Raw genomic sequence first — 24,583 nt, forward strand, 5'->3', positions numbered from 1 at the left:
TTTAAGTGTGTTCGAACTCATACCATGGTTCAAACACAGGCTACTGCACACGAAAGATTTGAATTCAGTTGACTCAACTGTTGGTCAACTCTTCTCCCATTTTTTTACTCACCAACAACTCACCAGACCTTTCTTTTCGACAGTCGCCTGAGTCAATTCGTCTAGACCGGACGTGCTGATGCAACTGATAATATTCGACACTGACTTGAAAACTCATTTTCATTTCACTCAGATGCACATTATGTTTCGTCGTGGACAATGTGAGGGGTATTCAGAGAAAAGACCTAAGACCTACAATCAAGCCACAGCTATGCGCTTATTTGAATGTCACAGTAAACAAATTTCGATTTTATCGGTCGCTCGTTCCTGTGTTGGCATGCACGGGAACATAAATGCCCCGACTTTCCGCCATGATTATTTCTGCCCACGCTCGTGAAAATGGTCAATGTAAAGCTTTGGCTGATGGGAGTATCGCTGCTTGTTTCTATCGCGGTATGTTAGCCACATTTCTTCATCGTTCAATTATTGATCCGTGGCAGGCCTCTAGCCCGATTTCCTCAGCCACGGTCTCATATTACGCCGTCAGTTTGGGATATCTCTTCATCCACCTCATGAAACTAATTCTCTTCCTAGAATGGGATTGTGAGAGCCACGCCACTTCCAGAAAGGATCCACAAAGGGCAAAGTGAGACACCGGCACATGCACACAGTACTAAGCATCGGAAAACACGTGGACACCGGCATTGGCATTTGCGATAGGCGGTCACTTTGATATTTACTAAAAAAATGGCTCGTCGCTAGACTGGCCCTCAATTGAGCTTTTGAGTGCGTTCTGATTGGCTTATTCAATGTTGTTAAGTAGACTGTCAACAAAGTTGAAGGAGGTTTGATGATTGAGGCCTCATGACAGGGTTATTGGATTAGGAAACTATGCTGTGTGAACTAGTTACACATATACTCGTCGAGGAAATAGAGACTTTCCACCAAAATGGACGATTGCTATCGCCATGATCTATCGAAAGCAGAGGAGTTGTATAACAAGACTAGCGAGCTCTTTCCCATCATGAGCATTGCTGGCGATAAAATGTTCCTGCCTTTTGTTAGAATCTTTTAGACATGGGAAGCATGAATGGGGCTGCAAGTACCATTTGAAGTGCCAGAATTGACTTTGCCGATGTGGCAACAGCCAGGAATCGGCTTGCAGCACACCTGATCGGCCAATGTGCGATGCGAATTTCTTCGCTCTCCTGATCTCTGTGCATGAGCTGCAAGGCTAGTGATGGAATCATCGACAGGTACGCCTGCTCAGCCTGATCTGGCGTGCAGTCTACACAGAGCTCTAAGCGTGCTGGGGAATGTCAGTTTAAATCAATACCAAGGGCGGTTGACGCACCGATCTTGACAGCTCCGTCCAGTCCAAGTAGAAAATCCCCGCAACCAAGCGATTGATGAGTGAGTCCAAATGAGTGCAAATATTGCATCCCACTGATGACCTACAGGACATGGGTCAGTATACGCCGCGTAAACAATGTTGCCTGACATACCTGAGACAATATAGCGCTCAGCTCCTTTTCATTCGGACGAACCTGAGGAGCCTCTGAAACCAATCCTAGAGTGAAGGGCAAGTCATCTAGCAAGAAGAATCCAGAATCATCGTGTAGATAGCATTCATGGAGTCTCAGTACATTGGCATGCTCTAGGTGACCGAATCTGTCGATCAAACGGCGAGCATCCTGCCTCTGATACTTTCGAATGGCCACAATGCGGGATCGGTGTGTGCGTCGGCTAGCAAAGATGACTTCGCCGGCAAGATCTGCGTGAAAGATTTCTTGATAGGTGTCCCATGGACGTTCGTGCCGCACAAGAAATGCGGAGTTGAGATCAGCGATGGCGAGGAGACGGGGAAGGCAAAGAGTCTTCGGCGCGCCTGTAACGACTTTTGGTGTACGAGTAAAAATGCTTGGCGAGTGAGAAGATTTTTGTGCGCGGCCGGGACGCACTGTCTTTGAAAAGACTGGCGCAATTCCAAGTTCTTTCCCTTGAATGGCACGAAAGTCGAAAGCAAGATGCTTGTTAAAAGTATCCATGTTTGAGCTCCACAGACCGACCGAACGCTTCGCAGTCAAGATCTGCCTTGGGTAAAGGGTATATAAGCGTGACCAACATTGTCACAAGGAAGAGAGCCAGCAATTGTGACATAGTTGATGGATGAATGTCCCTAGCACACTATGCCTTTCGTATTTTCTACGTTCTATAAAAATGAGGCGAAAAGAATGTGGTGCCTTGTCGTGAGGATGCTCCGAGCATCAAGGAACATCTTTGAGGTAGGTATTTAGTATAATTATGAGGCTTTGACAAATCTTTCACTTTAATATTTCTTTACCTGGTCAGAAATCAATTTCTGTTCTCGGCTGAAAAGAGCGGCAAGTTTTAAGCTTGTGGCGAAAGACCTTTGACGCCGCGCAGCTGAATCTCCCCTGCAGAGCTCTTGTTCGATTCGGTGTCTGAGTCTTTATTCCTCGATTGTTAGAACGACTTGCTTGGAGAGATGAGTATAATTCTGTTTGAAGGAAAGTAGGATAGCATACACAGGAAAGGTCTCATTTTAAAGAGAAGAAAGAACAGCTCCTCGGCACACATCATGACCCTTCGAGTTTCGAGAAAAACATGGCTAGACAAGCTTATGCCTTTCAAGAAATCTATCGTCATACCTGCCCAATAAGCTTCTTTTCACTGACGTGGCTGCGCACTCTGCCGGGTAGAGCGACGACGACCACCCGTCGCTTCCCTTCCCGCCCTTCCCGCGTCCCTGACGTTTTGAGATAGCGTTTCCACAGCTGCCAATCGCTTGCTGAGATCCTCCAACAAATGGTTTGTCGATTCATTCCATATATTTTGCTCATGCAGAGCACTTTCGAGGCCACTAAGAAGTTGTCAGCAGTGTTTGGGACGGTCCAGCTTCCTCACTTACTTCATCCGATTATCTAGACTTCGGTCAGGTTAGCTATTGGTCTCAAGAAAGGAAAACGGGGGCATACTCGGCTAGACACTGGATGGCAATGATACTGTCTGTTGCATCAATCGCCTCGGCATTCTGAGGTAAAGGGAAGGCTGCTGCCAACCCTTTGGTGGGGGCGGAATGTTCATTGCCCGGCGATTGCTCTCCCTCATCACTTCCGACGTGGGACTCACGCTCATCTTCCTGACCTTGGAAGGAAGGATCATCTACTGTGGTGTCACCACTCAAAGCACTTCCAGAGCCATCGGAATCACAAGATGACAGCGAGAGAGCACGCTGCAATCTCTGGTGGAGACGCTTTCGCCGATCGGCAGTCGAATCGTTAGAATACGCATTCATTTTTGTAGGCAGTCAAGAAATAAACTCTCCTCACTAATGAGAAAATACAGCCGGTAAATGATTGCTCTTTATACCAAAGAAATGGCAACCGCATTTTGTTAAGTAAGTCACGGCATTGCCCGCAAACCGCATGCGCGTAATACCTTTGACGGATTCCATGGGACCGTGTTTGCTCCTGCAATGGGCCGCCAGGAGATGAACCAAGCTCAACATCCAGAAGGTATGGCTCTTAGATGGTTTCCATTTATTTGATGGTGGTGAGTCAACGTGATTGTTAAGTGCCCACATGTGCACTCAACAGCGGCGAACTGTGGAGCCATTGCAAACCACTTTAGGAACCGACATGAAGAATAGACGCGCCCATAATTGAGTCAATATCATTTTTCAACCGACTCATCATCTGATTTGTTTGGGGAGTTAATGAGTAAGTAGCGCGTTGCAGAGTTTGACAAAGTATCAATGCTGTGCCATCCCGAGTAATCAACAGGCTGTCTATGTATTGGTCTGTCGTGAATCCACAATATTCCTCATAAGCCTTCAGAAACCTAAAAAAATAGGCCACAAAAATATTATCATTGATTTACGCTGAGTGGTGAAGGCCGGCGACAGCCGCCGCACATATTTCAAGTACCAAAAGTCACGGCAAGAAAGTTGATGCCCTTTTTTAGATAGGGTGGGATAAAATAGTCGTCAACTTAACGTCAACCCTTTGGTATACCCAAGAGTCCATTCAGGCACAGGCTTCTGAGTCGCTCTGGGAGCCCCACTTTCCCAATTTCTCAGACCATTAAAGAATGTGAGGTTGAGCTGATTTCTGAACCAAAATACGGACCAATCAAAGTCTACCTATCTCGCCCTTTGGCAGCAGTCTAGTGTCCGGTGAGTTTCAAAATTGATTTTCAGTATTTGAATCATGGATTTCGTGGCTTGGCAGGCTCCAGGGCGTATGTTAAATATCCATCTCTTTCACCGCTGTAGTGATTGGCGACCCATCTTCCTACCCCAAATTCCCTTCTCTCACCGGGCATTTATCATTCTCATTGCTCCCTTCACCATGGCGAGAGGAAATAGCTGCAAGCAGGATCGAACCGGTCATCACTCGTTGCGAGCAAGACCGTTAATTAATAAAGCTCGATCAGTTTCAAATGTTTCAATCCGGTCGGCTTCTCCAGTTTCGACCGTTCGGGGCGCAAAGTCTGGCATTTTAAAACGACATCACAGTGTGAGTCGCTTTTCTCGGACCCTGCGAGACTTGATTGATTCAATCTTGGGGCGCTCTATCAACCTTCGGCCTTCTATTGACATCACATAGGGTTCTTCCACGAAAGGCTCCCACAAACATGGCAAAATCGATCGTCAGAAATGCTCTGATCTCCTTTCTGAGGTTCAGACTGAGATGGAGAGAGAAGCGGATGAGCAGCTGGCTAGGGCCACGGCACGTTTTCAGGCAGAAAAGGCGCTGGATGCGGAGAGACTGCAGCAGATGATCACCGAAAAGGACTGTCTTTTAGCCAAGAATTTACAGGCCGAGGGTGAGGTTTCTCGCCTGAAGCAAGAGCTGGAGGCACAGGCCCAGGCCACACAAGACCAAGTGAGCTGGAGCGAGATACAGTCAGCCTTGTACCAAGCTCATAGTCAGTTGGTATCGGCAGCTACTGGGCTTTGGAGTTCGATCGAAGCCATCCAGAATCGCCAGCTAGCAACATTCCTGCCTGGGTCAGGGACCATGGATTTCAACTGGCCCAGTCTAAGCGGAACCTCCAACCTTACTGGATTCGATAATTTACCCTCATCTTACAATTCGCAATTCAGTCAACAAGACCAGCAGGCGATCAACCAAGCCGTTCCCCCAAATTGACGGCAATTGGTTTTCAAGTTGGTATGCCTTCTGATGGTGCGGTGGATTGAAGTGAGATAGTGATGATAGAACATGTTTTTCAAGCCTCACCAGAAGCATGAGCACCATTGGTACATTCATTGTTGCCTGAGAACTATGGTCAATACACCTTTCTATTACATCGTCACAATCCAGTATTTTGGCAATCCTCAATCAATGGTACGCCAAGCAGTAGCTTTCTCGAAATGAGGGAATCTCCATTCACTGCATACATGTATATATTTGACCTGAATCTACTTGTTGAATCCAACAGCAGTTTTAAATACTGACAAGGCAGTAGAGAGGAAATATAGAAGAACTGGAGCTTGCCTCTAGCCAGGGTCAAGTTTTGGTCTAGATGCAGAAGCACCGAATACCATTTGTCACGTAGGTCGATTTCGTTCAATGAATTTGATTTTTGCAACCATGTGGATTTAAGTATATGACTGCAAGCGCGCTGTTATGTGGAAACGCAATTCATTGGGGGGCGTTCAAAGACACTCAGCATGAAGCTTCGAGTGTCGCAGAATTATTTCTCAAATATGACATCCATATGGCTTCCATGTCATAAAAATAAATATCTACCTTGAGACCTAAGAGCTTATGGTGTATCATGGGAGGGAATAAGTTGTATGTCCATGCAAGTTTTCGTAAAGAATATATATGTCTGTCAGTATGTGCCATTTATCTTCCATGCAGTACCGTCACAGACTCCAAACCCCCAATCTCCGGGCTCCAAACACAATCACAGACCCACCATTATTCCCTCCTGTTACCAAGCTGAGGGTAGTCTGCTGGCATCAGTGTCGGATCTGTGATATGGATCAGTTTGGTAAAAATCCAAAGCAATCTCAAGAGACACCTTACCAGTGAATGGTGTTTTCGATTCTGCAGAGTCATTGCGGTTTGATTGATGCATGGGTAGATTATTAAGCCGTCGTTTGCCTCGACGCCTCAGTGGTTTCCCCTTATGTCTGCAGTTTGCACACTTTGGTACTTTGGATTCACGCGCAATGGATGAGCTACTAGCGTCGCGGCATTTTCGAAGGATGTGGTGCTTTTTCCCTCGTAGAGACTCAACACTTCATCTTACACGATACTGCTGCCAATAGGCAATTGACAAAGCCTTCCATGTCAAGTTTCGATTAGATTCGAGCCAGGGAAGAAGGTTTTCCTCCTCCCAGGCTGACCAACCGACTGCATTATGGGGCGTCATCATGCACTCGAGGAGTAGTGTTTATGACCGTTTGGCGGTAAGCAAGTGATTGAATGGCATGAAAATGTTCTAACCCAGGGGTTTTCCCAAGGGTGAGCAGTTGCGGCTTTATGGAGAATCGCAATTGACAAGCAATTCATTCTTTGGTCGCTCAAAAAGTACTCCTAGTGGGCGCCATGTTCCATCGCCCAGTTTTCTAACACGGGGCTGGCAAGGTCCATGGTTGACCTCTTGCAACCTCTTGGCAGAGCTGAACAGAATCGGACGTGACTTGTTAAACTAGCGAAGTGGCAATCACTCAATAGCGCCCTAAAGCGGGATCAACATTCGGTCTACGCAATAAAGGTTGGTAAGAGCCTACCTATCTCGGTGAGGGCAGTTTACAAGCGCTTTTTAAGCGAAAGTAAGCCTGTCAGAGAAGAACTTCAGTGGAAGATACTAAGAACAAATAAGGGTGAGAATCTTCAGGAATTTATAGCTGGCCAAGGTTGCAAAGGTTCTAAGCAATGGGCGCCGCCACCGAAAAGTTTTCAATGGAAGGTTACACTGAATTCTACGGAAAGAAAGGATTCTCGACTGTTGTTAAAAAGAACTATTTTCTATCAAGGCTGGGTTGAATTTGAAACAACAAGCATCAGAATATCCCGCGAATTAGACGGGGACCTCGCCTGAGTGGCTTTCACTAGTACAGGACCAGAGATCTGGATAGCTTAACCATTCTCTAGTCTAGAAGCCACCGACACATTGTGTGAAGAAAACTGACTCATTGAATGGGAGGATTCTTTGATCGGAAATACCCCCCGCAGTAGACACATGGGAGGCAGGAAGTTGGAAGACAGTTCGTGGAAAGCTATGTGGTACAAAGTAAAATTAGGATACAAAGCGGGTCGCTCTGAACTGTGGACGGCGATCCGTTGACTTGGCAGTGGGTTGTCGTAACCATGGGACGTACACTTATTGCGACCGTAATCAATATGATATAATTCCGGTTACGTCATACCTGTAGGTCTGCCGTATGCAGTGTCAACCCTGGCATGAAGAGAAATCACAATTTTCTCGAGAAGAAGCAACGATTCCCGATCTCAAAGCGGGTTCAGTGGCTGCAAGGCTAGTAGAGAGAAAGGCAGGTACTAAGCATTTGTCTTTTGACTATCCGAGAGACTATTCCAAATGTCACAACCATGGACGCGCTATGAATTGACTTTGTCTGGACCTGAGTGGGGCTAAATATGAGTATTGGTTCGCGTCTACTCTGAATCCGTCCACACCCAGCGTCGATCAAATTTGACGCTCGGGATCCACGGTGGCCCAAATGACGCGGGACAATGATCGGTCCACTATTATGCAATTCAAGTCAATATTGCAGCCTGCAGAACGATGAAGATGACGGACAAAAATATTACCTGAAGGCAGGATATGCTAGTGAAAGTCTCCACGTTCTTTCGCCCTCATTACCTCCACGCAAGTGCATCATCATGAGGGACCAGCTAAATCGCTCACAGAGGGTATGCATAGGCATCTAGTCGCAGAATTTCATTTTCCGGTGCTTATCGCGGGATGTGGGTACTCAGGTTACTGCCAGGCTCGGGGAGAAACTCACCGAGGATTGAGTTATGGATCTGAACCAAGTTCACACCAAGTATCCACTACGCCACTCCGCTCAGCACAAAAGGTTTGTTGCAGCTTAGACGTATAGGATAGGAGAGCTTGGAATGACGATATCATCTATTACTACGGCAAAGACTCTGCTGCTAATGGCCTAAATGGCAGAAATAGTCAAGATGGATTCCAGTACAATTACTCTTAATTGTGCAATGTGTGCTAAGGGTGACCACTCCTCGTTCTATCAAGCCCCAGACTGTTAGTGACCCTGACCTCCCACCGTGCTTCACTGGACTGAAGTCTCATGTCAAATTAAGATCAATCGAGTGCTGTGGTTGAAGAAAAGATCCGTGGACGGGAAAGTCGAAGGCGCTTTGGTCAGGCCAGCCTCCGTCAGCCAATCCTGACTCTGGCACATAAGGAAGCTGCGGTCCACTCACTGGATTGTTGACCATGCTCCAGAGTAGAGCATTCGCCGCAGCGACCTCGACAATCGCATGCTGTGAGGCTAGCTGATTCTCCTGCTGCTGGATTTGTGCTTGCATGTTGGCAGCCATGAGATTCATCTGCTGATGCAACCCATGCAGTTCGTTTTCCAGGCGTTGTGCCTCAGAAGAGATCCTCTCATTCTCCATCACTTGCTGCTGGATTTTGGCGGCATCCTCGGCCCTATCGGCATGGAGACGTTGTATTTCCATTTGCATGCCGGCAATCTGTGGGTCCTTTTCGCCAAGTGCCTGATAGAACTCTTCCTCGCATGCATTTGTGACAGCAAAGCATTTCTGGTATATTGCGTTCCGGTATTTCCTGCTGTCCCGTAATCTTACACGATCCTAGAATTCGGTGTGGTCAGCGAATGTGCACAGAGAGCAAGAACTAAGATCAATTGTCCATGAGTCCTGCGAACGAGCGTGATCTTAAAAATATGGAGGATGGCGACTGACCGGCTTGTTACTCGGTACGCCCGCGGCCATGATCCACGCTAGCCTTGCAGATTGATGTGGGCTAAAAAGGGACTCATGTCTTGGTAAACTGGGCTTTGCGCGTCGAGAAATTGATCGTCACAGTGAGGAGACGTCCTAGATGAAAGACAGGTCTGTGGTAGGAAAGACCCTCAGGAGCCGACACGGGAAGCCACAGGCTTCATGTACTTCTCCAATACCGCCAAACACGCACACCGACCTCGCTGTCACGATACTATAGCTTAAATCTGTATTGATGCATTTCCCGATTTGAGTCGCACCAGGGGTATTCCTCTTCAAGTGGAGCTACTGATCGACCAATCCGCTCCACGGATCTTGAATCTTGGCAGGCATGAAAAGTGCGGGCTCTGGTTCCACGGAGAATCCTATTAGCTCAATCGAAAACGTCCTAGCGTTTATAGAAGGGCTTTCATGTAGGTCCGCCCATAGTGTCCACAGCGCTCGATCCTACGCTTCTGAATGTGTTTTGAGATATTGAAGGGACTAGATCCCTTGCTGATCAGCCCTTGAATGATGCCTTCTACTTCTATATAGGGTGTTGTCAGCTCCTCAGCCTCGTGAGGAGATTTGCCGTTCCAACAAAGCACGTCCACTCGTCTGACTTCTTTATCCTTCGATAATTCTGGAAAGCGTCACTATCACTGTCAAGATACCCAAGGTTCACTGAATACGTGCGGGATTTTGTAGCCCTGTCCAACTATTTGGACCGGCTGTGGACTTGCGAATCTTTCTCGATTCTGTCACCGGAAGCTGCGTATCAACAGAAAAATGGAACTCACAAAAGCTTATAATTGACCCGAAAGTAATTCAAGATTTAAGAAACTAAGGTTCATAGTTCCCCGAAAAGACCTCATCCGTGGTTCGCCTAATGTTTATCAACCATAATTTTGATCCGCGGTCCTGACACTACCGCGCGCCTTTCACAGTGGAATTCCCCACCAACATGAACAAACAATACCCACGGCCATTGGTGGATAGAATCAGCACGATAAAGGCAATGTCATGAATCAATGGGCGCCATGAAGGCCTGGATCATTCTTTTCACATTAGACTTTTGCATTTGATATATATCTCTCGATGGGAGTGATTGACGTTACCATACACACGACTCAGTGCCGTCCGACCATTTTGCTATAAAGCTTTGATAGCAGGTCCCAAGCAACGCATTAGTTCCAGTTGCCCAGTCATTCTGACACTATCTGCCTCTGCGCCTTCTACTCGCATATTGCAACCATGGACACCCTTGTCACCAGTCTCCCTCCGGATGTAGGGGCCATCCTCATGCGAAACATCGCAGTCATCGAGATTGTGTCCATGTTTTCAATCGGCGCATACAATTCTCTCGAGACTGTCGTCCTCATCTTTGATGCGTTCAAGCACTACGGTGGACTATACTTTTGGAGTATGCAAGTTGCAGCATGGGGGATTCTTGTGCATGCTATCCCAGCAATGGCTCGCTTCATGTCCCAGTCTTCCAATCTGGCGGTCTCCATTCCGTTCATGATCGGATGGTACGCGATGGTCACTGGTCAAGCGATCATGCTCTATTCACGACTAAGAATTGTTGTCCGCGATGCTACCCTCTTGCGATGGGTTTTATGGATGATCATCATCACCGCCTGCGCCTTTCACATACCCATGACAGTGCTATTCTTTGGCGTGAACAGCGGCGACACCCGCTTCGTACGGCCGGCCATGATCTACGATCGTATCCAAGTAACGGGCTTTTGCATCCAGGACTTGATCATTTGCGGTTTGTATATGCGCGAAGCAATGCGGTCGCTGAAATTGATCACGCAGATGCGCGGTCCCGACGGACGCAAAGTCATGATTCACCTCATTTGGGTGAACGTACTCGTGGTCGTCATGAATATCCTGCTCCTCATCACAGAGTACAAATTGCACTATATCCAAGTCAGTTTCAAGACCGTGGTGTACAGCATAAAGCTCAAGCTGGAGTTCTCTGTGCTCAATCGACTCTGCACTCTCGTGCAATCATCGCCGTGTATTTGTCAACAGAGTCATACTCAACAAGGGCTACCAGACAATGCGAACTCTCAGAACGCAAAGATTGAAAGCTCAAACGGTCACTCAGGCATGAAGGAGCGGACTGAGTTGAACCAGGTCCGCTCGGCACAATATTTGCCGCCTTCCCATGCCTCCGGGCTTGGATCGACACCACACAAGCGCCCTGATAATCATATTCGTCTGCGCGAAGACTTTTCTTCGGCGTCAACTTTCTTCGACAGTAATGTCCCGGGATCTGCCACGGGATCTGCCACGAGATCTGCAGAAAAGTTATGCAGAGTCGAATCAGAAGCGTCCGATGGAGGGCCAAAGCTGGATGTCTGAGCGGTGCCCTAGCCTGTCACTAACGGGAATAGGTGTTTCGGATGGGCTGGGCGGAGCCACGGTGCAGAATCCAGAATGAAGTCGAGACGGGCTCAATGACATGGACCGGAGGGCCAACTGGGCGCATTCTATCGTAGACGGGGAATTATTATCATCAAGACCTATCATAGATTCTATGTGTATTTTAATCGAAATTCAAACCGCGCGGTTTCCACTCTTTGAGCGCGGCCCATCGATTTCGTGACCAGGGTAGTGAACCGGCTAGCTGCAGTCGAGTTCCCAACAAGAATGTGTAATGTCCAGCTTGAAACGCCATTTCTTCGATCGTCCAAACTAACTTAATGCGGGTTGGCTCTGAGACATTGAGGCAGAAAGCTACGCTAGATGGTGGGTCCATGACGGTCCGCGGAGGAATTGATTGGATGTCTTGGCGCCGACCCGTGTTCTGCTAGCCAAGGGCCTCCGTCACCACTCGATACCCGACATCCTCTGACCGATGAAACCGCGTCGCATTTGATCTCTGTCCAAGCGTGGTGCTGACCAGGAAGATGAATACCCTTAATTGGTCAAATACACCGTCATGAAACGTGGAACATCGCCCGATCTATGCGACTCTCAGAGTGATGGTGAGGAGCGGCCGTCCAAAGTTCCCCGGCGAGGTAGCTTGAGCACGAATCCAGAACCTTTGCAGAGGAAGCACGACCTTAGGAAATCATCACAGCCGCCTTCTCCCCCCTCGCCAGATCACCCTGGAAAAGTGAGTAGCGTGTCTGGGTTGACGACGTTCCAGTAGCTAACTGCATAGCAATCAAATCCCCCAGAACACCGAACTACGACACCAATCTCGCTCACTGCCACTCACAGCAGCAATGGATGATAATTTTTGAGTTTTCTCACAAAGAGCCTTAAGGTTCCCGCCTTTCAGGGATAGGGTAGCTGTCGTTGTCGACGAAGATGTTCGGCCGGAGCTTACAACATGTCTATTTTGACTAATGAACATAAGGCTCGAAGTGGATCATCAATTCTAGTCCCTGTTTGACGATTTTCATCTCTATTCAGGTGTTGAATCTCAGTATCAAAACCTTTCATACCCTTGGGGATACATGTTCTATTACTGCCATTCCTTCGCTAGTCGTCCGTCTTAGCGTCTCTCCTGAGCAACCTACATTTTGGGGAAACAAATCAGTTTTCGGTCTAGATGGAACATGGAGGGGATGTGAGGGCACTCCAGTTTTCAAATACACACCTTCTGCATCTGCCCAGCTTTTCTGCAGATTAGCATGGTTGGACTGTCAATTTAGGGAAGATGAGGGGACGTACCGACTGATACTAGATTTTGACTGTGCAGATACGCTGGAACGTGCAACGCTTCTAGACGTGTCTTCCGAAACCAGGTCAAATCGCACCCGTTGTTGTATTCCGTTACTAGATGACTGGACTTTTTCGAGTCGCCTGTCTTTTGCGGGAATGTTGTCAGTACTGGGGAGGCAGATCTGCTGCCCAATGCTTGAATTGTTCTCTCATAGTTCGCAATTCCCGTGCGAGCACGTTCGGCAGACGACGGGTCGAACTGTGCCATTATGAGGTAGGGATCGTTGGTCTCAAGAGATTAGGAGTTGTACATTCCGTAAAGTTACTTTATATAAGGAGTTCATGAAGGAGGAAACTTCGATCCACGACGAAGTTCTGGGCGAGGACGTATACCTGGGGCGGCCCAGACAATGGCGAATGGACGCGCGAAGTGGGTCGAGGGCAGATCAGCCATTGTGAAACCAAATACTGCCTGCCGTTCACCGCTTCACCGCATGCTTGTTGCCCGACGAGTCAACGTCAGCACGCACCCGTCAACACTCACATCAAAAATCACTCCCATCAAGAATCGCATCAGCTCCAAATCGCTCTCACAACCATTTTCTTCTTTTCAAGGCTGGACGATCTACGACGGCTCAGGTCACCTTATTGGTCAGCGTCACGAAAATCCTGCCTGGACGGGGTCCTGGCATTGGATTCGCGAGTGAGGGAATGATTCAGACAAACTGCCTACTTTTAACATATGCCTCGTGCAGTCCGAGACGACCGTTTTGAAATGGCTCATCAGTGGGCATGTCGAGGAACCTATTGCGTAAAGCGATTTTACTAAATACGACTCTAGGTATGGCCTACGAAGAGCTTTGGATCACCGAATCGATAATGTGATGATTGCATTTCCCAGTGGGCTGCTATGGCTCATGCATTAGTCTATCTACTGTGCAAGTCTTGGCTTCTTCAGTCTCCATGGGGGTTGCAGTCCCCAGGGGAGATGAATACTGGTCCCTAGCACCACGCAGAGGTGCTTGCACATTGCCAGGGGGCCTTGATTTCGCAGCTGTCTCCTGCGGATCCTCTTGGTAACGCATTTTTCCTTGCGGAGAACTTATTTGACGCAGCGGTCTCCTGCGGAGAACTTGGTAATGCAGCGGCCTCCTGCAGAGAACTTGTTGACGCAGCGGTCTCCTGCGGGTCTCAATTGTCATCACAGCGTCCCCCTGCGGAGTTCACTTGGTAACGCAGCGCCCCCCCTGCGAAGCACTATTCTTATGTCACTGGGCTTGGATCAGCAACAGCCGTCGTCACGGAAGCCTCAGGCCCGAAGGTCCGAGGCGACACACCGCGGCCGCGATGTGTGAAGAAAGAGAAATAGATCGGGGGAGGAGCCTGCTTTTATAGACTTCAGCTACGCTTTCTCGCAGATACCAGCAGTGCAAATCTCTCACCGGGGACGTCGATGCAATGTCTTCACCGGCCTTGACCCATGAGTTGGACGCTGCTGGCGACTGGATCGCCAATCATGTTGCGCCAGACAGCACCACGACCGTTCATTCCATCTGTGGGTGTAGTATTCCTGACTCACATGAAGTGCGGGTCGAATCACAAAATTGGCGCAGTTGCAATCGGAGGGAAAAGCTAGCTCGCCCATGGTTCACAGTCGTGGTACGGTGACCTCAGAGACGTGAGTCAGAATGAAGATCCTCAGCATTATACTGCGCGTGCGAAAGTGCCATGGTGGAGGATGGTCTATTTTGAAAAGGCCCGTCGAATTGCGTGCGGCTTCAATGTCACCTCTGCTTGACTATGCTCAAGTTCTGGCGGCTTATTGTGAGGTACTGAGGTACACGGCTTGGCAGGCTTTGTGTTTGCTGCACATTCAGAGAAGAAACGCCTACATGATTGCTGTTCAAGGGTATTGCTTCATACATCCATTACTGGACTTGTGCAGAGTCCCATGTGTCCACATATTCTACTTAAGGGCTGATATTAGTGACCAAGATTGGCAGCGGAGGCTGCAGAGAGCTCTGCGTTCTTGGTGATTGTCAATATACTCCGATTATGGTATTACTATCAAAAGGCCATGACATATCAACTTAGTGAATAAATGTCTCCAATTCTCAACTTTTGGCGGGATGCACTTTTGTGTCTTTCGTAGAGTAGTGTATGCCCGGCACCCGCTACTTGAGGAGCGGTCCTTTTTGCTGGAACGGCCGAAATGTAATGGAAAGCGATTCCAACGACGCCGTGGAGAGTTTTCAGGCGTCGCACAAAATTGAGCAATCTCTCATTCACCATCATTCTCTAAGGGCTTCTGGCTTTCCTCGCTGATCATTCACTGTCGTTCACTCAACGTTGAGGCAACAGAGTGGATATGGTGGCTCCACCTCGACCCACGGGCCGCACCGGTGTGGATCCAGGGTACCCGGTGTTGGCTCAACTGATCACCATGCATTGTTATGGTCTTACCTATTTGAGCTGCCCAATGTTCGCATTCTGCTAGAGGGGAAATGGCAACTTTCACGTTCCCTCCGGAGCGTGTATCCTGTGTTGTGTTCACACTTCGTCCGTCCATACAAAGGTGGTAGAAGTGGAGCGAGCAAATCCATGTTGTTGTTTGTAGGTATTTACTTTTCCGCTAGTTAACGGGTGAGAGAAAGGCCATGAAAGTAGTCAAGTCAGTAATGAAAAGGAGGGCCTCATGATGCTCGCCTCGACTTTCACTCTTCAACAAGAATCTGTCATTCCGAATATTGTTGATCAAGCTCCTGTTTGCTCATCTCGTTGAGTCAACTGATTCGCGAGTGAATAAAGTTTACGACCTCATTTTCTACATCCCTAATTCGAATGACTGGGACTCAAACTCTCCTTCAACGGTTCCTCATAATAAATATTTGTCATTCCGCATATTCTTGGGACGTCTCATGTTTGCTCATCGCTGTTGATTCAACTAAATTCGCTGGTGAATGAACTCTGGTGTCTCAATTAGTCGTAGTTTTCCTCCGCTGGAGGGCCTCGTCTGGCCCCGTAGTCTACCTGAACCTTGACTACTTGCCAACTATGCGTCAATCAGTCTTTGCTGCTCCTGTTTGCTCATCGCTGGTAAGTAAACATTTTTCTCTAGGGCATTTCCTCTTGCCCAGAAATATCAGAAAGTCTCACAATCTGCCACCTTTGAACCAAGCGAAAGACGAGAAACTCCGCCCTGAAGGGTATAAATATGCCCCCATCCGTCTTTCTTGACTTTCTTCTTGCATCTCTCTTCGCACATCTCATTTGCGAAGGTTGGCTTCTGATCATCTCCTTTTGTCTATGGTTGTAAGTGTACCCAGCCATCAGCTGAAGACTATCTATCTCTCACCGATAACACTCTTTCTCTAGGACTGATATACGAGAACTTAAATACGTGAGTACCACCCTCCCTGAGTTAGAACTTATACTAACAGCGTATGTCACTCGGGTTCCGCTAGGCTTCCAATACATCCACCGCAGCCCGCAAAATCTCTACCGAGGTGAGGTGTTGATTTCATTCGACCCATGAAAGAGGCACTCTGTCCTATCTAACGATCTCACAATAGAGCTTCTCGAACGGTCTGTGTACAGTCAGATCTGAACACATTCGATGACAACCGTGACAGGATCTCTACCCCTGATACATTACGGTAAAGCCTTTTTATATGGTATGCCCAATAAAAACTCCATGGGGTCAGTCGCTAAACGAACGAACTTCTATTATAGGAAGCCCCTACAATGTGTATGGATTGATACATCACGAATACCGGCGAACGCTGAGTGTGATCCGTATCCCCTGATCCTTGATTGAGTCTATGTACATAGAGCTGACTTATCTTCTGTGGCAGACATCTTCACGCCCCCCTCCCCAAGTCCCGGCGTGGGCTATCCCGGATGCTGAATGGCTCATGAAGCTTTCTACCCTCTCGATCTTTGACTCGGTAGCAAGGGACCAGTTGTCGGACAGAGCACCCATCATGCAACGAAGACCAAGGCCGATTTCACCTCGAATACAAGAGACGCACTCTATATTGAGGCGTCTCTAGCCTTGCGACTTCGTTCGCAAGACCAAAAGACGCTATAAAGAAGAAACAGCTCGTCAACCACATCAGCGATGAGGATGTGATGCCATCAGGTACGTATCTCATATCAACGGATATCGGTCTTTTCCAACCCGCTCTTTGCGCTGCTTTCTCTATATTAATCCACGCTTAGGTAGCTCAGACCTGCAAGGTATCAAACGTGGGTGAGTGGTTGGGCCTCTCAAAAAAAGTCTCTAGTGGCAGATCATTGACCCTTCACAGAGCCTGTCGATACACCGGCAGTAATCTAGCGTGTACGCAACAAGACATAGGTACTGCTAAAAGCGAACGAAAGCCCAGAGCCACTGCAAGGCTATATCGATGGTTTCAAGGTCGCCCGCCCATACTCCACCTGATACGGCTTTCCCAGGACAAATAACCATTCATCTGTTAGCAATCAACCCTTGCTGATCTAATCGTGCTCCATGTTATTGAATGATGGAACTAGCCCCTCGTCAACCTTATTAGCTTCAGCACGAAATGGGTCGGCCAGTTTCGCCAAGCAAACTCAGTGTGAGCTCTAACCCATCATCTTTTTTATGTATACTGGGAGAGCTTTCAGCTGACACAATCGAGCTCCGTACACTCAATGGGCATAGACCCCGCAGTCACGGAAACTAACCTTCATATCTCAAGCTACATATTATCGGTCATTTCAGAGATCCGAGGACTGCGTCTAGTTATGCAGCCATGTTGAACGACTTCTTGGCTGGCAAGGGTTGCACTCACGTCTTTTTTTCATATGTATCAGCTACTTTCGGCATTGACAAGAGTATCCCCACTCATGCTGACCTATCCTTATTCCTCCTCTCTGGATGCTAATATTGCCTATAGTGCGACTGGTTACCGACGCGCTTCCCACACACCCACTCCATGCGTGTATCAGCTTAACATACCCTTCGACGCCTGCTCTGAATACTTAGTCCCAATCACACTGCGAATCTACTATAAGAAGCGCATTACCCACATTACCCAACAGGTGGCTTTTTATCGCGTCCGCCCCGCCTACATTTACATTCGTACGGCTAACTATCGTTTGAGCACGTCGATCGAAAGATTTGTTACCTGGTCCCTGCTCATTCCATTGGTAATGCCGTCGTCTCTAATCAAAGGCTTGGTCTTTAGCAGCATTAGACGCGAGGCCGGCTGCAGTACAGGCTCTGGAGGTTAACAGTGGACGGCTAGCGTAGCTCCCTATCTCACCTCACCCAAGTCAACACCTACGCGGGAAGAACAGTTTATGACAAGACCTAATGTTGGAACGGCATTCCGATGGCGAATTCCCATTGTCATTGGACAAGGCCATTTTGCATCAGCGTCTTCCGCCTCGGTCATCTGTGAAGATGCTGAAGAGACGTGCTCTTGGCACGCTGTGAGCCAAGGCTGTTCAGTGCGGGCGTGACATTTCTGTAGCGGCCGAGTTAGTGAAGAGTACCACTCATAGGCACTGTCGCGGGCGTACCGCTGTCAGCAAGGCCACTTATAATGCGTCTGCGGTATGATTGATTGTTGGTTTGCAGAGGTGAGACACGATGACGCATGCTGCGAGAGGACCAAGTTGAATGGAAACTTGATTCGACACATGGAGATCTGAGGAGCCAATTCCAATGATGCGGCTCCGTTCCGGCACCAGCCTCAAACACGCCAGCGCCGTGCCCATGTGGCGTGCGTGTACTTTCGGGTGGGCCGACTTATGGGGCAACTGCATATCAAGGGAGTGCCAACCTTTCCGGTGCCTTATGACTTTCGAGGATGGCATACATCGACGGAAGCAGACTTGGGTCGCTGTTCTTAAATGGTCCGACGCACCGCTGACTGGACTTTACCACGGCTGACTTCGCGTAGTGTATGCGTGACGTCATTTGTCAAGCGCGTCTCCACTGGGCTTCTTCGCGATGATGTTGTGATATAAGGCTGGTGCAGATCAGGAACCAAGCCGTCCCATCGGAATTAATGCCGAAATATCTATATACAGAATCAAGTTGATTTCCAATCAACTTGTTCTTCTCGTTGTATATATAGCCTCATATTTCCCCCTAGATGACAATAACAATCAATTTTCCTTTGATTAACAACAGGTTATGAGCCCGGGAGCAATCTCTCGGGTGCCGTCTCTACTCATCTGAGAAACATCTTATCTATCCATCTTGATTATATATCTACCCCGCTTTCAACTCATCAACTTATCATCATGTCGGCTCTGGTCCATGACTCCCCAGACCGAGCCGTCACGGCCATCGAGCCTCTGACAGGAAGCGACAACTTCGCTACCTGGAAACGTCTCATGACCTCCTACCTCAAAGCGAGACAGGTCTGGGACGTGGTGTCGGGCGACCTCCAGCGTCCTGACTGCCTGTTCAAGTACGCCAAACCTATTACGGCGGACATCCACCCCTTGGTGGAGCCCCACCTCAGCGGGGCGGTGAGGCAGCGCGCCATCGACGCGCGCCTCGAAGTGGAGGTCCAGGCGTTCGAGCGCCACCGTGAATGGTCGCGCCGCGAAGCCGAGGCCTACCATACTATCTTCCGTTACTTGTCCCCCCACATCAGCATTCATGTCGCGGGACTCGAAACATCTCGCGACCTCTGGAATGAACTTGAAGAACGGTATCGGCGGATGGAACTCGCCACGTTCTGCGAGCTGTTCGCCCAGTTGCGTGAGACCACAGGCGAGCGCTGTGGCAGTGCACGCGAGTTTGTCGATCGTGTACGGATGTTAGTACACCGGTTGAATGCTATCGTCCCCGGATCAATCGGCGACCGGACGCACATTGCGATTCTGTTGACTCAGATCGGACCAGAATACATCTTGATTGTAGATGCGATCCAAAATGACAAAGATCCAGTCAACCCGACCACGATCGGAAACCGTCTGGCAAATGCAGAACAGACGGTGCAGCGGAAGGACGCCGCAACGCTCCCGCATGGAGCGTCTGGCGCATCGAATAGCCCTTCAATCAATACCGTGCAGAAGAATACCAAAAAGTGTAACTACTGCAAGAAGCGCGGCCATGTGGTCGCGCAGTGCTGGAAGAAACAGCGAGAAGAACAGCCGTCCAGGGACCATGCCCTGAAGGCCGAACGGAGTGTTTCCGGCTCACCAAGAAGCAATTTGCGAAGTATACCATCAAGCCAGGTGGAAGAACGGCAGGGCCCGCCGACTTCCAAGAGACCGCGGATCAATGTTGTGAGGGCGAGGGTGACGACTCTCTATACCCACGCACCGTCACCCCGGTGGATCCTGGACTCGGCTGCCACCAGCCACATCTGCTGGGACCGGAGCTGCTTCAGCAGTCTGCGGCCCCATCGCGAGATGTTGGACACGGCGGGCGATCCAGTGGAAGCCGAAGGGATTGGGACGGTGAAGCTCACGCTCCGGGGGAAGTTCAACCAACCCCTGGTGCTCAAGAACGTATACTTCGCGCCACGCGTCGGGATGAACCTGATCAGTGTGCCGAAGTTGCTAAGAGACCGCTACTCGGTGGTAGCGCACCCGCAGAACGTCTTTGTGCAACGCCGAGGACGAACGGTGGGGACCGCCTACCATGCGGAGGAGGATCTGTTGATCCTGCGGTGCCATGTGAGCAAGAGATCTCGAGAACGAGTCCAACTGGCGAGGGCGCCGACGACCTATGGCCATGCAGATTCCCTGGAACCGCAGGCGGTGGCCATGGACGTCGACAGCCGTGAAGAGTCAAGTGGCGTAGGATGCGCATCGCCAACCTCTGAACTCGGTGGTGAAGCTGTGATACTCGAAGCAGATGCGGGCAAAGGAGTGGACCAGGCCTCCGAAGCGCTATGGCACGCTCGGATGGGACATCTGAACCGGGGCGACTTGAGGGTGGTCCTCCGGCAGACCGGCACTCCGTACCGACCGCTGACGCAGGCGCAACTGCAGGCAACGCCGCGTTGCCCGGCGTGCATGTCGGGTAAGCAGCATCAGAAGAGGAACTCCCGTGCAAGGCGGCCACGTCTGCATTCAACGAGAATTTTTGAATTGATCCACTCGGACATCATGGAGATGCCGATTGCCAAAGATGGCAGCAGGTACGTGATCACCTTTACTGACGATTATTCTCGGGGCTCATGGGCCTATGCCATGAGATGGAAACATGAAGCGCTGCAGAAGTTCCGACAGTTTGAGGCCTGGGTGCACCGACAATTTGGGGCCCAGATTAGAAGATTTCTTACCGACAATGGAAGAGAATATCTGCCGGTCGGAACACACCTCGAACGCCAGGGAGTTGAGTTTGACACCTCGCCGCCATACTGCAAAGGGCAGAATGGGCTGGCCGAACGAACGAACCGCACTATCCGGGAGCGGATCAACACGCTCCTGTCCGATGCAAACCTTCCTCCTTCCTGGTGGGTCGAACTTATAGATACGGTAGTCTATCTGAAGCTGCGCGCGCCAGCATCAATTCTGCGAAAAAGGACACCGTATGAAGTGATTTATGGGAAGCCGCCCTCGCTCTTGCATCTACGCCGGATCGGCTCTCGTGCCTGGGTGTTGATCCCAAAAGAGCATCGAGCCAAACTCGGACCGAGGTCGTCCGAGTGCCGACTGCTAGGTTATTGTGAACCCAACCAGTACAAGCTGTACGAAATCCACTCAGGAAAGACAATATTCTCCCGTGATGTCGAGTTCGATGAGAGGACCCCCGTGGCGCCACTCATCGAGGGGGAAACAGGCAACGACCTCCCGGACAACGCTCCTCCATCATCTGTCTTTCCACCAATGCCAAGTTCAGCCAGCGAGCTGCCAACACCTCCTGCGTCGCCATTACCTCGGTCGAATGAACGAGAGAAGCCGCCATCTGAGCGCGAGGATGAGACACCTCCAGTGATCAATCCAAGCCAACAGGAAACCGACTTGACATCGGATCTTGGGTATTCGATGTATGGTCGCAGACGAAGACCATCACGGCGTCTCCTGGAATCGCTGGGGAAGGTGTACTCGGCAGGCGCATTGAATACTGCACCGGCCAGACAAGCCGACCCGGCAACCTTCCGCGAAGCTGTGTCAGGCCCAGACCAGCTAATCTGGTGGGCCGCCATCCAGAAAGAATATGCGTCGCTTCTCGAACACGGAACATGGGAAAAGGTTCGGCGGGAGGACATCCCCGCTGGGGATCATGTGATTGGGTGCAAATGGGTCTTCAAGACCAAAACCAACGGAACGCGCAAAGCGCGACTGGTCATCAAAGGCTACCGGCAGAAACATGGCATCGATTATCACGAAACGTTTGCGGCTGTGTCGCGCATGGACTCGGTCCGCTGCATCGTCGCCAGCGCCGTGTTGCGCGGATGGAAACTCCACCAATTCGATGCGGTTACCGCATTTCTCCATGGAGACGTCGATTCGTCTATCTATATGGAGTTGCCCGAAGGCTTTGAAGAACCAGGGTACGTGTGTCGGCTGCGCCGTTCACTGTATGGGCTGAAGCAGGCCCCGCGGATTTGGTACCAATGCGTCCACCGCGTCCTGGCTTCTCAGGGCTTCACTATGGCCCAATCGGACAACTGTGTTTTCTGGAAAGCGGACTGCGTCGTTTGCGTTTATGTCGATGACTTTCTAGTTGCTGCGGCAAATACGCACGAAATTGAACAAGTACAACGAGCCTTACAAACCGAGTTCCGATTGAACGATCTGGGCATCCCTCGTTCGTTCCTCGGGATCGAGTTTGACTATCACGTTGATGGGTCCGTGTCTATTCACCAACATCAGTACATCCAGAAGGTGCTCTCCGACTTTGGCATGGAGAGTTGTCAGCCGAAGTCTACGCCGATGAATCCTAAGCAAAGCCTGAATACTCGCCCAGAGGAGGAACCTCCGGATGAAGAAGCAAAAGCTCGCTATGCAACTGCTATCGGCTCGCTCATGTATTTGATGGTTGGCACGCGACCGGATATTGCGTTTGCGCTCGGAATGTTGAGTCGCTTCACATCCCGGCCGCAATCGCATCACCAGGCCGCACTTCAGCGACTGCTTCGCTACATCAAAGCCACGCAATCTCACCGTATCACCTACCGAAATGGTCAATTGATCGGATACACTGACGCCGACTTCGGTGGCTCCGTCGTCACGGATGGAGCATACTCCACGTCTGGCTACGTGTTCCAACTGGCGGGAGCGCCGGTTTCCTGGTCGTCCAAACGTCAGGGGGAAGTGGCCACGTCCACGACTCATGCCGAATACATTGGCCAATACAATGCCATTTTACATCTACAGTGGCTCCGCACCTTTCTAGGAGAAACAAATCTGTATCGGTCTCCGGTCACTAATATCATGGCTGACAATCAATCCGCTATTGCGCTCTCCCGCAATCCCGAATTTCACAAACGGACCAAACACTTCAATGTCAAGTTCCATTATCAGCGGTCGGTGCTGAATGCAGGAGAAATTGACCTGCAGTATGTTCCCACTGAGGAGCAGGCCGCGGATGGTCTCACCAAGCCATTAGGGCCAACGTCCTTTGCCAAGTTCTGTAGTCTTTTGGGAATCGACGTATCCAAAACCTAAGGCAACAAGCATGACAGCGCAGGTGCTCTTTCCACTTTCTTTTCCCACGAAGGTTTTTTGAGTGGTTTTACCGAGGCCTGACTGCTCTGCTCAATTCCAGTATCGCCCTGCCAGCAGGACGATTCTGAGGGGGAATGTTGTGATATAAGGCTGGTGCAGATCAGGAACCAAGCCGTCCCATCGGAATTAATGCCGAAATATCTATATACAGAATCAAGTTGATTTCCAATCAACTTGTTCTTCTCGTTGTATATATAGCCTCATATTTCCCTCTAGATGACAATAACAATAAATTTTCCTTTGATTAACAACAACTCTCACTATGAGAGTTGATGGAGAGTGTTGATGGAACCGTTCTAACGCAGGCGAGAGCCGCGATTTTAGCAAGATAATATAAGTGTTTACATGCCACTGTTGATTCAACAGCCACATCCGGCAGAAAAAGGGAATGGGTCAATTACTAGCAGCCTGTGACTTTTACTGTCGATTGACCATTTTGCTGCCCTTCTCGGTCAAAGCTTCAATCCCTCTGTTGATACAGTCACTGCTGATGATCAGCATAGCGTTTTATCCATTTGATTCCCAAGCTACAGCGACGTAATCACTTAAAATAGACACAAAGAAGCCCGATCCTCAGGTATAGCTCACAGACAGCTGTAGATGGTACTGTACAAATATCAGCGGGGAAATTTGCATCCAAAAACTTCGACTCACTTCATTCAATGATCTAGACTTCATATAATCAATAAGTCAGCAATGCAAGGAAACTTTATTCTGCGAAAACTCAAACTTACTCCGCAACGCATTCAAGCGCCACCGTATTCTGGTCACCGTAGGTAATTTCACCCACAGGTAACTCCCAATTCTCGTCAATTAATGATGTACTCGACTGTCGAAGAGCCCCAATAAGGGGACCAATCAGAAACTAGAGTAATACAACCAATCATATCACGCATGCAACATCCAATATGACGATTGTCACCGTACCTTCACCACCTTGGTAGTAATATTGTGTCAATGTTTCAACATCCCTGCTCCTTTGGAATAAGGCAAACATAGAAATGCAGAGCACCGCATCACATGGAGGAACTCCGTTCCGGGGTAAACCGACCGCGCATTATAAATAGCTCAAGCCGTTGCTTTCCAAGCTTGCTCAGAATTGACACCGACCGCACGTGAAATCGTTATCCCAACCTTGACTGAGCTTTCCCTTCTCGCCATTCCAACTAGTTCGACCTCATAATCTCAAAGACTCATTTCGGCCGAATCCCGCT

General features: G+C 49.4%; 1 protein-coding gene across 1 annotated transcript; it reads left to right on the top strand.

The window, feature by feature from the left end:
- Positions 1-4,412: 4,412 nt before the first annotated feature.
- On the top strand, positions 4,413-5,216 carry N7478_003771 (uncharacterized protein; the record flags this gene model as incomplete). The annotated part of the gene is made up of 2 exons (XM_056919985.1): positions 4,413-4,580; positions 4,671-5,216. The coding sequence occupies 2 exons, from the start codon at positions 4,413-4,415 to the stop codon at positions 5,214-5,216; spliced, it is 714 nt and encodes a 237-aa protein (XP_056783143.1).
- Between the last annotated feature and the right edge of the window lie 19,367 nt (positions 5,217-24,583).

The sequence above is a fragment of the Penicillium angulare genome (genome assembly GCF_028827245.1).
Source record: "Penicillium angulare strain IBT 27051 chromosome Unknown utg000003l_segment0_segment0, whole genome shotgun sequence".
Taxonomy (NCBI): Eukaryota; Fungi; Ascomycota; class Eurotiomycetes; order Eurotiales; family Aspergillaceae; genus Penicillium; species Penicillium angulare.